The sequence below is a fragment of the Vitis vinifera genome, chromosome 17 (assembly GCF_030704535.1).
Source record: "Vitis vinifera cultivar Pinot Noir 40024 chromosome 17, ASM3070453v1".
Taxonomy (NCBI): Eukaryota; Viridiplantae; Streptophyta; class Magnoliopsida; order Vitales; family Vitaceae; genus Vitis; species Vitis vinifera.
The window spans coordinates 2,373,351-2,390,306 of NC_081821.1; the positions used below are offsets into that span (position 1 = coordinate 2,373,351).

The window sequence follows — 16,956 nt, forward strand, 5'->3', positions numbered from 1 at the left end:
TATTCTAATTCATTGCACAAATGCAAGAGTTATTGTTTGCTCTTTTTGGCATAATTTGAGTCATTCCTTATTCGATTAGAGATACCCTCCTTGGTTGGCGTGGTATTAACATGGGCAAGAAACATAGAAATGTGTGAAATAGAGCCCTTTTGTGTATTTTTTGGGCGAAATAGGATTGCATTTGAAAATGAGGACCTTTCGATTCATAGGTTGAAAAATTATTTTGTATGTAACATTTGGTTTTGGACTAAATCGGTTGTAAATGAAGGACCTCTTCATTTATTCAGTTTTTTTTTATTGATTGGGTTCTAGTTGAGGGCTGGTGAATTTTTGTATCCCCTCTTTTTTTTGTTTTTGCTTTTAAGCGCCTGTTGTATACCCCCCGGTATGCTTTTGGGTTAGCCTTAAGGTGCCATTTTTTCTAATATATATATTCTCTATGTGTTTACTTATAAAATAATAATAATATACATTTTAATATCTTAACTAGATGAAGGAAAAATATATAAAAAAAAGGATATAATTATATTTGAATAGTTAAAAGTAGTATATTTGATTAAAAAAGAAAGAAAGAAATGTTAATTATTTTTAAATAATTATTTAATTTATAGTTTATAAAATTGAGATGTTATTTTATGAGAATTTTTCGTACGAGTGTAAGAAAATACAATTTTCCGAAAGAGCAGCGCGACTTTGTAATAGAAATGGAACAAGGAAGAAGTCTAATTTAAAGTTTTGGGGCAAAACAACTGGTGGGACGACGTGGCAAGTTATTATTGGAAGAAGGATGGTATACTTGACGTGGCGATGGTACACCAAGCACACTCTTCCATTTCTGTTAACGTTCATCTTGCCGGAACAATAAGAAAACAGTCCGGCTTGAAACTGCACGCGCCACTTCATCTCTTCTTCCAAACATGCGCAGGTTCTGCTACACTCTTCTCGTCGTACTTGCGCTCCTCCCTCTTTCTACACTCGCACGCCCATTCGTCCTCATCCTCACCCCCGACGACCTCAGTGACACCGCACCACCGTCCTCCGAATCCGCCGCGGACAGCGGCGACACGTCGGACTGGGATGAGTTCGGGGACTCCGACGCCAGGCTCGACGACGAGCTCGACCCGGGCTCCTGGCGCCCGATCTTGGAGCCGGATTCGGGTCCGGAACCAAAGACTGAGGATGAGGCGGTGTACTACTCCGGCGTGGCGAAGATGATCGCTGCTGCTAGCTCTGGCGGACCGAGGGTCATGGAGGAGGCGGCATCGGAGATTGAAGCGGCCGCGACAGCGGGGAACCCCCTTGCGCAGTCGGCGTTAGGGTTTTTGTATGAGACGGGCATGATGAGGGAGAGGAACAAAGCCAAGGCGTTTATGTATCATTACTTTGCTACCGATGGCGGTAACACGCAGTCTAAGATGGTTCTTGCCTACACTTACTCGCGCCAAGATGTGAGTGAAACCCTAGCTCTTTAATTTTGTTTGAGTGGATTTTGGTTCTGTTTGGTCGCTGAGGTAATGGGAATTTGAGTGTGGTGATTTATTTATTTATTTATTATTATAATTTTTGCAGAAATTCTACTCATAGTTAAAATTCCAAAGCCTGTGGAAACCTTATATATAGTTATTATGGGAGAGTTTTATCGATGCTGGAAACCTAGATCTGGAAATAGTTGAAAAATCTATAAGTTTCTCATGTTCGGAAACCTATCTGTTCTATGCGGTTTCTGGTAAAATTTATGGAAGCAAAATATAGAAGGCTTCAATTTTAGGTTTTTGGTCATTTTGGTTTGGCCTTTATTGTAAACTAGTTAACTTACTTTTCCTTGAGCAGTCTGAAATCTAATTTCAAATGAAAGTCCTAGACCAACTTTCAACCATGTAGAGTCTCAACAATTCCAACTCAAACATAGGTAGTTTTCCTATCCAATATCAAATTGAGGGAATAATAAAAATTTATACAATTAAGCATAATACAAAATGCATCCAAAGGTTCTCCGAATAGTAACAACGTAAAGCTTCAATTACAAACAACCGTATTGAAATATAATATTTTTCTCATATTTGGAAGTTCAAAGATTTGCCAATTTTCTGATGTATGGAAATACTTGTTGAAATTATGACCCATTTGACTGCCAAGAAAGATGGGAAAGTGTAGAAGATAGATTGATGCTTAGAGTTTTAATCATCTCATCAAGCATAAGTTTCTGTCTTTTCTTTTTCTTCCCTCAGTTTTCTCAGAATGCAGACTGAGGTTTTTGAAAAAAAATTTATTTCCAAATGTACTATGGAAAACAATTTAAGTGTTTGAAACTTTTGTATGGAAACACAAGCTCTACAAAATCATTATAGAAGTTTTTATTTTCTTCTTAATAGTCTTGTTTATGAGTTTGGTGATTGTTTGTTTTCAGATGTATGATAAAGCGGTTGAGCTATATGCTGAATTAGCAGAAATAGCTGTGAACAGTTTTTTAATTTCGAAGGATTCACCAGTGATTGAACCTGTTAGGCTCCATAATGGAGCTGAAGAGAACAAAGAGGCCCTGAGGAAGTCTAGAGGGGAGGAAGATGAAGACTTCCAGATCTTGGAATACCAGGCTCAAAAAGGGAATGCAGCAGCTATGTATAAAATTGGGATATTTTACTACTTTGGATTGAGAGGATTGAGGCGTGATCGTGCCAAGGCATTGTTGTGGTTTCTAAAGGCTGTGGAGAAGGGGGAGCCAAGGTCCATGGAACTTCTTGGGGAGATTTACGCAAGGGGAGCTGGTGTTGAGAGGAACTACACTAAGGCGTTGGAATGGCTAACGCTCGCATCCCAACGACTCCCTTCAGCTTATAACGGGATGGGGTATTTATATGTGAAAGGTTACGGAGTGGAAAAGAAGAACTACACCAAAGTAAGAGTTATCTGTATATTTTTTTTACTGCATCATTCCATGTTTCTTTATCTTCCATCTCACTTATATAGTTATGCTTACTCATTAGGTATGTCTGTTTCTTTTTTGTAGCGATGGTTTTCTTTTTTCACCTTCCAAGTTGCTTCAGCTAAGATACTGCTTTATGTTCAGTATTATTTTTTTGGTATGGCTGTGTTTGCTCTCTATTGTTAGTGGCATTGGTTTGCTCCAGTTCGCATCATCTAGTGAGGAACACAAATATTAAGAATCTATTACTTGAAACAACTAATGCATTTATACACGCCCCTGCTCTTTTCTTTACCAAATATATCTCAGTACCACATTCTCAACCTTAGAACAAAAGAAAATTCCTTTTGTCTCAGAAGGAAAAAACATACTTGTGTCTTTCTATTTGATACAAAGATGCTCAAGGATATTGCTTGTAAGATCATAAAATACTGGCAGTGCTCACTGTATTTTAAAGAGTGCAATATGTTGGAAATATCCATTTAATTGTTTTGGTGTGGCATGAAGAAGGCAAACACTTGGCAAAAACCAAAATGATTGAAGAGCACAATGAATGCATCCGAAATGTAAAAAAACTAAAAATAAAAATTCAAGTAGATGAATGGAGATACTGTTTATACTTTATAATTATATAGTTATCAAAAATAGCTGAGTTGTTTTCTGTTGCACTGCTAAAGATGCTTGGCTAGCTGAGATGTGGGAGCAGGAATGGGAGAGAGGTTGTTGGAACTCCCGCTTCTCAAGACAAATCCATGATTAGGAGCTTGAGTGGGTGAAGGCTTTCTTTAGAAGACTACAAGGTTACACTATTAGTAGGGAAGTAGAGGACGATATATTATGGTTGAGTTTGAAGGGTAGCAATTTCTCAATTAAATTTCTCTACTCCTCTTTAAAGGATGTTAATGTTGGACCAACTCAAAACAAAGGAGATGGAAGTTGCTGAACATGTGTGATCTTTGTAAAGAAGAAGAAGAAACACCCCATCACATCCTTTTCCATTATGTAAAGGCAATCATCTTGTGGCAAATTTTTTATGCCCTATTTGGAATAAAGTGTGTGATGCATTCCTCAGTTAGAAGCATCTTTTTGGGTTGGCATGGATCCTTTGTCAGGACAAATAGGAAGAAAGCTTGAAAAATGTCTTTTTAGTTTTTATTTTGGACCATTTGGAAGGATAGCTTTTGAAAACAATGAAAATGTAGATCAAATGGTTGTTTATGTTTAACTTATTGGGGTAGGTTGGAGAGTACATAGGTGATTACTCAATGTCTAGGCAGACTTCATCGATTATTGAGCTTTAAAGAGGGAGCGACTATTATTTTTTATGTCTCTCTCTTTGCTTTGTGTGGCTTTTTGGCATGTTTTTATACACTATATATTTGTGCACTCTTTTTTTTTTCTTTTTTCTTTTTTTTTTAAATAAAAAAAAAAACATTTGTTTACATGGAAATAAAATTGTAAATGAAGGATGAGAAATCCTTCCCAACAATTACAAACTCTAATCAAAAGAAGGAGAGGAGAAGCCTTATTCAAAATACTAGGAATTGCACATTGATAGAATACCACAAAATGCTATATTCCTCCCTTTTCTATCCTAATCCTTTGATCCACAACACTTTCCGATCAAGCTAAATCACATTGATGAGAGTGCCCTTAAATGCTTTGTAGCACAGGCCCATAAGGAGAAGTAGAAATATTTATTTATTTATTTTTTGATAAGTAAAAGACAAAAGGATATTATATATAAAGAGAAAAGGGCGCCCAAAGGACAGCTCAAAGCATACCGGGAGTATACAAGAGGTGCCTCAAGGTGAAAACCAAGAAGAATAAGGGTTACAAAAACTTACCCACCCTCATTTAGAACCCAACCAATCAAAAAAGTTGATCAATGATAATGGACCTACATCTATGAACAACTTGGAGCAAGACCAATAATTTTTCAACTTAGAAATAAATTAGATCTCATATCTTCTCTTAAGTCCTCCATTTGTCTTAAAAAGTGATTGCATTTCTCTCTTGCCATATTATCCAAATCAATGAAAGACATGCCATTTACTGTAAAACTTTGCCTCTTATGGTTCTTCCAAAACCTTTAGAGGAAATGGTCATCATGTCATTTATGCTTCTAGAAGGAATCCGGTATAGCAAGTGCCAAAGCCCCTAAATCATTGGGAAATGTAAAAAGAAGTGATCAATCAATTCTCCATTAACCATGCATATGGTGCAATTATTAAGACTAAGGGCTTTGAAAGGTCTTCTCGCTTGAAGTAAGCCATTGGTATTGACCTTCTGATGCTATACTATCTTTGTGATGGGAAGAAAATAGTGTTTTCTTAATTAATGTTATTCCTGTCTCTTTCAGTTTTTCATTTTCCATCCCATTGCTTGAGGAAAATTCTTAGATAACTTTTCTTTCCCTTCCCATTTTCCTTGTAAGAATAAGATTTAGATTTATATTTATCTGTGAAGGGCAAGAGGAAATGAAAGCTGTTCTTCCACGAAATAATTTCAACAACAGAGAAAGTAGCATACCTCATTGTAGAACTTTGTTAATTTTCAGCAATAACTGCCCTCTAGTTACCATATTTGTTAGTTCCTAAGTTTTCGGCACTTGCTGACTCTCTTTCATTGCAGGCAAAAGAATACTTTGAGAAGGCTGTTGATCATGATGAGGCTGGTGGGCACTATAACCTAGGTGTAATGTATCTCAAAGGAGTTGGAGTAAAAAGGGATGTGAAGCTAGCTTGCAATTATTTTATAATGGCAGCTAAAGAAGGGCAGCCAAAGGCATTTTACCAGTTGGCAAAGATGTTCCATACTGGTGTGGGGCTTAAGAGGAATCTTCCTATGGTAAGTTGGGATTCCCGTGTTTGTTTTCTTTTGTTTAATTGCCTTTACCTATTGATAAGCTTTATTTTTTTATTAATCTACATGATTCATTATTCATGTTTCTTTATCTTTAATCCAGATCCCTTTTGGTGGAAATTTGCTTGAGAAAAGCTCAAGATATCTATGTCCTAATATGTGCAATATTGTCAACTATCTATTAGATAATTTATGCTTTATGCTAGAGTAATATTTCATTTTTCATTTTATATTTTTGCATCATGGTCATAAACAGCTGTGTATTTTATATAAAAATAGGTATTGCACGCTAATATGCTATAATTTGAAATGAGAGCAACCTTACTTGGTCTAAAATTTTCACAAGTCTTGCTGGGTGACAGAGGGAGGGAGGGAAAAAGGTTCAGACCATAGAATTTTTTTTTAATTACCCTTTGATATCATAAATAGGTTTCCTAAAATCCCTGGATGCATCATTTGTCAGGTCCGAGGATGATTTTTCAGAGTCCTGTATCTCTGTTAAATTAAGTTTTTAAAATATAAGTACACAAAATTGTTTGGCATGATACATTTCCCATATAGTTTGCCGAGTTAAGCTTCCAACATCATCTAGTTTGATTCAGATTGGAGTCATAATAAAAATGAATATTTAATTGTTAATGAGCTATACAATCTCAATCTCTCTCTCTCTTCCTGATTGGCATTTTTTTTGCTTTAATTTATTTATATTTTTGGTACATGAAATTGAATATGGAAGTTTCTCATTTCCAGCCCGACTCAGGCTGCAATAATATTTGAAAGTTAATAATATTAGTTATGGAGTACCTAGAGAGGGTTGAATAGGTAGTTATTTCTTTTTAGCCCAAATTATTATTTTTAAAATTTCACTTTAAGAATTAGAGATGAAGTTAATAAATTTAATTGCATAAGGAGACAACGATTTACGTGGGGAAACCATCCACAAAGTCTCTCATAGACTTTGCGGATATAAAAATCATGAGGTCAAAGATCATGAAGCTATAATTCACTAAATATGAAGAAGAGGTACATAGATTTACATAGTGGTTGCTATTTCTTGAGACTGATATCCCTGAGAACCTACACCTAATCTCACGTTTGTGATGCAACACCGCCATGCTTCTTGGTGGACTCTTTAGCACCTTAAGGGGATGCAAATCTCTCTTACAAACCCATAAATAAAAATGAGCACCTTTGAGAATTTCGGGTAAAGTGCAAAAAATAATGACTTTAAGTTTAGGCACACGAGTTCTCGAAAGAACTCTCCTAATAGACATATATTAGAGAAAGCCTTGTGGACTTGGAGTCAATTTATAAATCATATTTTACCAAAAAACAATTTAGGAAACTTAAGAATCTTAGAAATATTTGGAAATATTTTTTCGATTTTTTTGAAGTTAAAAAAATATTTAGAAAGATTTTTCTTTTTAAAATTCTTAATTTAAATTTCTTTCCAAATTTCTTAAAAGATTTGGAAACATTATCCTTTTTAAATTCTCAATTTAAAATTCTTTTCCAAATTAATTTTATTATTTTTAAAAAATTCTTTTAAAATTTTCAATTTAAAATTCTTCATTCTATGTCTTTTACATCATTGTTCTTACTTAACTCAACTATATTTATTGGTTTAATCTCAGGTTGATTCTGTAGCAACCTTAAATCTTCAAAAGGAGTATATGCAGAGTTCTAACCAGGATGGATAGAACAAAATTGTCAATTTAATCGAAATAACCTAATGCACTAACAATGTTAATAGTGCTAATGGGTTTTACTATCCAAATGGTTGATTATTTGACAAGTTGAGTGTTGGGTATTTGCCATTTTATTTTTGAGAATTAAGTTCCATATATTAATTGTCAAATCATGATTTAGGTTCATGGGATTTGGGGGCATTATAAAGTGGATCATGAAGATGGTTAATCATGGTGTGGGAGATGGAATTAAAGGTTGGGTGTAATCAATTTCCAATGATTATAAATGAAAGGAGGTTGCTTCTCCAGTGGTTTATGAGTTTTGCACATCCTTTTGTGTTAAAAACCAGGTTATGACTAGTATGGATTTTGAACCCATCACATTTTGGCCCCCATTCAAATTGGTTCTAAGGAATTTAATCAGTGCCCGATCATTATAAAGAAAGTTGCTTCTTGGGTGTGTTGTGAGTTTTGCATGTCCTTTTGTGTTAAAAACCAGGTTATGACTTGTATGGGTTTTGAACCATCACATTTTGGCCCCCAGGTAAATTGGTTCTAAGGAATTCTGTTCAAACGTAGAGGTGGACTTGTTTCCACCTGGAGAGACTATTGAGGAGGTGAAAGATGTTGATGAGGAGACTTGAAGGTTTTTTGGATGTGTAGAGAGTTGCAAAGCTTGTGAGAATGAGCTCTTAACAATCACAGGTGATGAGGAATTGGATCCTTCTGCTGTATCAAGATCCCATGTGACAAAGAGTTGGATCCTTTATGGGGCTTATATATCTTCATTCTACCTGGGAAGGTGGGATGGGTTGAGGTGGAGGGATTCTGATGAAAGGCAGATTTCAGTAAGATTGTTTCTCCAGGTATTGTCTTTTGGTGGGGATGCCATATCCCTAGCATCGAACACTTGGAGTTCAGCAAGCCCTTAAAAAGTGGCTTTCATTGTTTGGATAGCAGTCAGGATAAGATTTGACTATTGAACACTTGAAGTATCAAAGATGGAGCATGGCTAATTGATATTGCATTTGCAAATTAATTGAGTCAGTTAACCATCTTTTGACTTGTTCTCTGATTGCTTGAGATATTTCATTTCTATGCTTTTTAGGTTAGTTGGATTCTTCCCAGGATGATGATAGATGTGCTTTCAAGCTACCATGTCTAGTTCATTAAAAGATATAGGAGGAGTGGAGTATTACTGCTTTATGTTTGGCTGAGTAATTTTTGGAAGGTATGGAACAAAAGAATCTTTTAGTGGTTTGAAACTTCTGAAAGCAAGATCAAAGTACTTGTGTGAGATCTTTGCATATTCAAACAGGGAGTGTTTTCTGAGTTAGCACTTAGGAGGCATTCTGTCTAAGCTTTTGTTAGTAGTATGAGCTATTTGACGGGTTGGGGTTGTTGTATGTTATCATTGCTCCTTTCACTATGCCATCTGGATTTTGGTCTGTTTTAGATTTCTCATTGTTTTATGTGGGTGCTTTGCATTTTTTTCACCTGCATTGGAACTCTTGAGGTGCTTTTCCTATTATTTATTGGCAATAAAAAATAAAAATAATCAAACTAAGTTTACATTTCACTCTCTCTTAAGTGTCAACTATTAGAATGATGATATGCTGAAAGTTAATATAATTATAATTAATGGTTCTTGATTTTAGTGGTTTGACTCATCATCTTCATTAATGTGATCGACCTGAGATTGTACATATGCTCATGTATGAGGTTTTGATTTTTTTTTCCTGATATCTACTTTTGTCTTCATTGGCTAGAAGCTCTTGTTCTTCCATCTATTTGAAAATGAACATGGCCTATCTGTGTTCTCCCCCTATTTTCTAAATCACCAGAAGATGGAATAATACCGATGATTTTCTTATGTGATTATTGTAAACGAAGTGGAACTGACATATCAATTCACCAAAATAAAGAATTTTCCTGAAATTTGTGTCACTGTTCTCCATTTTAGGTAAATGTTGCATTAACTACAAAACATGAATAATTTCTCAAGAAATAAAAATCAGTGTTATTTTCCTGTTATTATTTGTTTTTTTTTTTCATATTCATTATGAATTTCCTTGAGATGCATAAGCCCATCTATGTAGCTGTTTATAGTTGAGTTCTACTGCGTTCAGGCTACTGCATTATACAAACTAGTTGCAGAACGGGGACCATGGAGTTCCTTGTCTAGATGGGCACTGGAGTCATACCTAAAAGGTGATGTGGGGAAGGCGTTCCTCTTGTACTCTAGGATGGCTGAGCTAGGCTATGAGGTGGCACAAAGTAATGCTGCATGGATTCTTGACAAATATAGGGAACGTAGTATGTGCATAGGAGAATCTGGATTTTGTACAGATGCAGAAAGGCTTCAGCGGGCACATTCTTTGTGGTGGCAAGCTTCTGAGCAGGGTAATGAACATGCTGCTTTGCTGATCGGGGATGCTTATTACTATGGTCGGGTATGTGTCTATAAATGGGTTAATCCTGTCGGAGCTCTAGGTCCAGGACTTCTGATTCTAGTATGCATTTATGTTCTCCATACAATGTAAATTTTCTTAATTTTTATTTATTTATTGTTTACCTTCTTTCCCTTTCTCAGGGTACTGAGAGAGATTATGATCGAGCTGCAAAGGCATACATGCATGCCAAGTCCCAATCCAATGCACAAGCCATGTTCAACCTTGGGTACATGCATGAGCATGGACAAGGACTTCCATTTGATCTTCATCTTGCAAAGCGTTACTATGATCAAGCCCTAGAGATTGATTCTGCTGCAAAATTGCCTGTTACATTGGCTCTTACGAGCTTGTGGATACGAAAGAACTATGCCAGCAGTTTCCTAGTATGTTTCTTTGTCTTGCATTTGCTTCCCTTCTTAAGCATGATCATGAAAAATTTCTGATCAGATAATCACAGAAATTAAGCAAAGAAAATTGATAATGTTGAGATGAATTTAATGATGCCCAAGTTGGTTTTAGCTTGATTCTAATTCCCTTGATAATCGTGTTGTCCTTTCCACTCTGGTTATTTTCCTGATTCTAGTTCCATGTATTTTGGAATCAGACAAAAACCTTTGCCAATCCCACTTTTTTCAAGACCATAATGGAAGGAGGTGAACAGTGGTCCTTAAGGATTGACTTAAGTGGCAAGGGGTTGAGGTAGGGATGTGGGAAGTTTTAGGTTTTTGAGTCCCTTAGTAGGGATACCAAAAAGGGAAAAGGATTTTTTTTTTTTAAAATGCAATGTAGCTGCTGAACAGAATCTAAGTGATATCCTGATATGTGCAAATTACAATTTTTTTCTTTTTTTCATAGGCAAAGAGCAATATATTGAAAGGCACCTAACAAAGAGTGGTTGTACAACCCATGTACACCTGAAGCGTAAACAGGGCATCAAAGAGAAAAACTTACATAAAAATTCTCACATATGAACTTGTATTTGCAAAATCATAATGAATAACAGTCTCTTGGAGGTAACTATAGTTGGTCTACCTGCTCCCCTCCCATTTATTAGTGAATCATTAAATTTGTGAATTACTATGATCAGATGCAGAATGCCCTTGTATTATGCTTTATTTTTATTTTTATTTCTGTCTTCTCATTTAAGTTTTTGAATTTTTTAAATAGAGAAAAAGGGAATCTCCATTCTCAGGATTATGAACTGATTGGATTTGTGCTTGGGTTTTATTAGGTTGACTTGGTCGATTCACTGCCTGAAGTCTATCCAAAAGTGGAAGCATGGGTGGAGAATGTGATCATGGAGGAAGGAAATGCAACAATTCTCACCCTTTTTGTCTGCCTACTGACAGTCCTTTACCTTCGTGAACGACAACGTAGGCATGTGGCTGCTGCTCCAGAGGCAGCCCTGCCACTCCTTCCCAATGAGCACGGTGTACTTGCTGCACCCCATTAATTAGTGGGACTGATGCTCTTTAAAAATCATGAGATTGTTATTGCAGTCTCCATGCATGAAAAAAAGGTAAAGATTTTTATTGAAGAATTATGTATAGGTGTTTGTTTTGGTGTCACCAAATTGAGCTGTTGGTTTTAGGTAGATTGTACAATAGAGAGACTTGGCAAGGAGGAAATAAGAGATGATCTTTGCCTCCACATCAGAACCCAGTATTTAACATAGATATGGCACATGTGAACTGCAGTTGTGGGGGGTATGTCTCCAAGTCTAATCGTGGTATCCACATTCATTTACACCAAAAATAGAAATGAGCAAAGTAATTCATTGACATGAGAATTGTATTTTTTAATCGTTGAGTGATGATCTTGTGGGAAAAGATAAGATACCTAACAAATGTCATGAGATATGCACATTCCATTTGTTGCCTGCATAATGTAAAGTTAAATGGTGGGAGGCCAAACATCTAGCAGTTAGTGCCTATGTCTCATTACTGCTATATACTACTTTGTTGGGTTCTAAATTTTTCTACACATCAATCTAGGGTTGTATTTTTTTCTTTTAAAAAATTGTTCATTAGGATCATAACTCTTTTCAAAGCCTGTTTATGATGTAATTTTAGGGGAATGAAGATCAGACCCTCTTGGAAGGTTTGGGCCAGGAGCAATTTTTTAGTGACATTTTTTTTAGGTAAAAGGCCTAAAAATTCTTCCGCTTGTAACCAAAGTCAATTTGAACCATATAACTGGTCTCCAGTTCTTTCTGCAAATCTTAATGATTTGATCTTCATGCTCTATTTTCTATTATTGTTGTGGATGAGATTTAGTTTGAGAAATTAGGAATTATGGGGATTATGCTGAAATTTCCAAGCTTTTGGTTCAATATTATGCTTTGATGGGCTCTTAAAACTCTCATTGAAGGGCATGGTTGCAATTGATGGAAGTAAAATTCCTTTTAGAAGTCATGGATTTTATTTTAATTTTTTTGATCGAGCCATTTAGTAACTCGTATAGCTATACTTGTTTGTTTGAGGGCATCCTCTAGGACTTTTAGCAAGTTGGAAAACATTGCCCTGGCCTCATGCATAGAACTTGCCTGTCACCCACATATATGCCATTATTTTGCGTCTTAGCCCTTGGTCCATGTCCTAAACTTGCATGTTGCACTTCCTTGTGCTTGCTCAGAAGCCACTTTCTCTAAAGTTAAACCAATGGATTTATCTTCAGCCTCTAGAAACTTAGCCTCCCTGAAGTTGAGCTTGGGTTTTCTGATTTGCCAATCTGCCAATCTTTCCACCTTGAGCTTAGCTCTCATGTCATGATGCTCAGTCCACCTTGGGTTTTTCATCATAATTATCTTACCCAACTCATAGACATCGGCAAAATCATGGTGGCTCTTTACTCAATTCATTTAATTCATCAATACCATAATCATTGAGCATTATCATATATCTTCATGTCCTCTTTTCGGTTCCACCTCATCGAGGTTGGAGCTAAGTATCTTGTCATTGTTCTTTCGCAATGCACATACTTAAGACCTGAGCAGGATAGAAAATCTGATGGCAAGTTATTGCTAATCTAACCTCTTTTGTTTTGTTTTGTTTTATATTTTTTTTCTTTTTTCTTTTGCTATTTACAATGTCATTTGCCTTGTCTAGAGATACTAGATTCATTGAATATATCAGATTTTATCCAGACTGTTTCAAATTATACCAGAACCATTCAGATTATTGAAAATTGAAAACTATGTAGCTAGAGGGCAACCTAAATCATTCTTGTTTATAGCAATTACTGAAACTCAAATTTTATTGTTCCATTAGATTCTAGGCATGATTCAAAAAAACTATGATTGATAACTTACACATCCTTCTCATATGAAGATGTAAAAAATATGTATAGCTAGACTGGTACTATTCCAAGCTGTACATGTGATACTTATTTTTGTGGATATTGAAAATTGGAAAATATATTACTAAAAGGCAACATCTGCCATTCTTAATTATAGCAATTGCCTACACTCAATGGGTGCATTGGTGTAAGTTTCCACAAAGTGAGTGATATGTTGTCTTGGGCTACCTTTTCCATTGAGATATTAGAATATTGGAGGTTGAAAGGCTAGATACATTCTTAATTGTTTGATGCTCTGTAAAGGCAGGCTTGGCATAACTATGAGAAGATAAGATTACTGATTCATATTTGATTTTAAGAGCTTCAAAGATGATTTTCATTTGGTTGATTCAATGCTTTTAAGGGAATTGTCAGCAACTTGAGAAGGATTTTCTCTTGTGGAAATCCTTTGATGAATCAACAATAATTTGATTAAATTCTTCCATACTTTTGATTTTCATCTTCGAGCAAAACAATTTGAGGATATTTTTCATTCATGGTTTTAACAAGGACTTCAATTTGTTTAGTTATTTGAGTGAGCTGTTCTTCTAATCAGATTGAATTTGTGATCACAACTAGCATGATGATATTAGAATTAATAGTAACAACTAAACCCTGAGGGGTAGCTCAGTTGGTCCGATTTTGAGTTTACTCTCCAATGGTCACCAATTCGAGTCGTCATTGGAGGTTTACCCAGTTGTTAACTTCAAGGTCCCGTGGGATTAGTCGAGGTGTGAGTAAGTTGGTCCGGACATCCACGGTTATCAAAAAAAAAATTAACAGTAACAACTACTATTGAGTATGCTAATTTTAGGGTTCCATTGAAGACACTAGTTACTTAGCTCTATTGTTGGACTTTTTGAGCTAGCCTTTTGAATTGCAACCGGCTGTGATTCCATTTGTTTAACTCTCTTCTTTGCCCTTCCCTTAGAAGGGTTAAGAAAATCTATGGATTCTTAGAAGAATTTGCCTCAGAGATCATATTGTTTCACTTTTCTACAGGCTGTGAAACTCGAACTTGTTCTATCTCCGGTAAAGTCAGGAACAGACTATGGTAGATTTTATGGTAAAGTCAGGAACAGAATTTGCCTCAGAGACCATAATTTATGTTTTTTGTTTTGCAAAACAGAAAACTGTTATAAATAACAGGTCCCAAATATACCCTTAGATTCTATTTTCAGAATTATTCTAAAAAAATCAAAGAACAAAATTCAAAAAATATTCTCAGAATTATTTTTGAAAATAGTTCCAAATCCTAAATTTTATTTCTTTACTCGGTAATTGGTTTGGGTGTTTTGCTTGAGGGTTACAAATGTGTGGCTTACTTTTCTTCCCATTCTTTCTATGGTTCATTGCTTAATTAGATCCTCAAAATCATAACTAGGAGCATTTTAATTCTCAACCATAAATGTATTTGAGCTTCTCCATGTTTCTCGAAACCCACCCAAAACCGAGGAACACCAGATTCTTTCCTAGGATATAGCCCCAACTCCATGCCGTAAGCCTCAATATATTGCAGAAAAGGAACCTCGTGATATTCTTACCAGACTGAAGATCAAGTCATCAGAAGTCAGAAAACTAGTCATGAAGAAGAAAACAAGTGCCGGCCTCCTCATCTCTGCATTAATGGCTATGCTGGTCTTTGCCGCCCTGAGCGAGGTGGGTCGGTTTGATCCGCAGTGTATGACTCGAGACTGCATGCCGGAATGCTTGAAGCTGCCAACGGCATCTCCGAATGCTTGCCAAAGATCTTGTGATGAGTACTGCCATGAAATTGCTGGACGTGGAAATGGTCCCCCGTTATTTGGTCAACCCAAACTTGAATAATACTCTCCATATATACTATGAAATCCCCGCCTCCATCGTTAATTCCCATGTTCTTGGAAGTCTAAAAGATTATGGTTTTTTTGTTTTAAGGAATGTTATATCAAAGAATGTAATGTATACGTACATATTAATTAAGCTTTTTCTTTTTACCATTTTTCTCTCTCTATGTGCATAAGTTAATCAAATTAAGAATTGTTGTAAATGAAGTGGTGAATGACCATATTGATGGTCATTTATGAACTCTATTTACTCATCTTTAAGATGAGTAATGGGAGTTCATATTGTGAAGCCTATAAAAGGCTTCTTACACCCCATGTAAGAAGCATCCCCGAGTAAAAGAAAGATATTCTTTTCCTCTCATTCTCTCTCTCTTTATTTTTCATTTTCTCAACTTTTCAACTCTCTTATCTGATTTCTTCTTTCCTATTATATATCAAAGTAAGATATATTTCATCTCTACTACTTTGATTTTCATTGTATTTGTCCTTGTTTTACAATACGTTATCAGCACGAATTGCTCTGAAGGTAATTCTCGTATCTTAAACTTGAAGTTATTTATATAGAATAAAATTTTACATATTTATATTATTGTTAATTTGTTTTGTTACATATTGTTAAAAGTTATAAACAAATTATTTGATTTTGTTTATAATCAAAATTATACCAATGCTATCAAGTTATTATAATTGATTCTAATAATATTGTTTTGTCATATATATGAAGTTATTTGACAATGTCGAATATCACAAAACTCGAATTTGTGGCACTTGACATTTCGGAAAGAACTATTTATCTTGGATCCTTGATGCTAAAATACATTTTGATGCAATGAATCTTGGAGCTATGATCAAAGAAGGAAATCAAGCATCCCTACAGGATCATGTTGAAACAGTGATTTTCCTTCATCATCATCTCCATGAAGGTTTAAAAAAAAAAAAAAAGAGTTTTTGATAAGAAATCACCAGTCTCATTCAACTGGATCTGAATCATTCCCTGAAGTGAATGCAATATCGTCCCAAACTCATGGACGTGGATGAGGACGTGGTTGTGGTTGTGGAAGAAATCCCTGATACCATGGTTCTTACAATAATAATTCATCAAATTTTCAAAAAATGAAAGCCTCATTGCACCACCAGAAGTGGAACAATACTAAGGCAAAACAAGAAAATGGGAAGCGTTTACAAGATAAATCTCCTAAGAACCAAGAGAATAATTGTTATAGATGTGGTATGAAGGGGCATTGGTCTCGTACATGTCGTACGCCCAAACATTTGGTCGACCTCTACCAAGCATCAATAAAAGCAAAAGGAAAAGAGATAGAGATGAACTTTACCGATGGTAATGGATTGCACCTAACCTACTATGACATTGATTTCTTTGGAGGTCCCAATGAAAAAACAGATCATTTGATAAATGATAAGAAAATTAACATTGATTGATATTACTTTATATATGAATTCTTCGAGATAAAAGATATTTTCTCAAATTGACATTAGTAAAAGCTAATGTAAGTACCATATCTGGTACTACAAACTTAGTTGAAGGCTCTGGAAGAGCAAACATAACGTTGTCAAATGGAACTAGATTCCATATAAATGACGTTTATATTCTAGCAAATCCAAAAGAAATTTGCTTAGTTTTAAATATATCCGCAGAAATGGATATCATATTGAAACTATGAATGAAGATAATGTAGAATATCTTTACATTACTTCCATTATATTTGGCCAGAAGCTTATAATGGAAAGACTCCCAGCTTTCTCCTCTGGTTTGTATCATACAACTATAAAGCCTATTGAATCATATATTGTCGTGAACCAGAAGTTCAACGACCCAAAAGTTTTTGTCCTTTGGCATGACAGGC

The 16,956-nt window shown here is 35.5% G+C and overlaps 1 protein-coding gene across 1 annotated transcript; it reads left to right on the plus strand.

The window, feature by feature from the left end:
• The first annotated feature begins 655 nt into the window (after positions 1–655).
• On the plus strand, positions 656–11,712 carry LOC100256050 (ERAD-associated E3 ubiquitin-protein ligase component HRD3A). Its single transcript, XM_002282575.5, has 6 exons — positions 656–1,448; positions 2,408–2,896; positions 5,558–5,773; positions 9,606–9,929; positions 10,070–10,312; positions 11,161–11,712. The coding sequence occupies exons 1-6, from the start codon at positions 918–920 to the stop codon at positions 11,380–11,382; spliced, it is 2,025 nt and encodes a 674-aa protein (XP_002282611.1). The 5' UTR covers positions 656–917; the 3' UTR covers positions 11,383–11,712.
• The last annotated feature ends 5,244 nt before the right edge of the window (positions 11,713–16,956 follow it).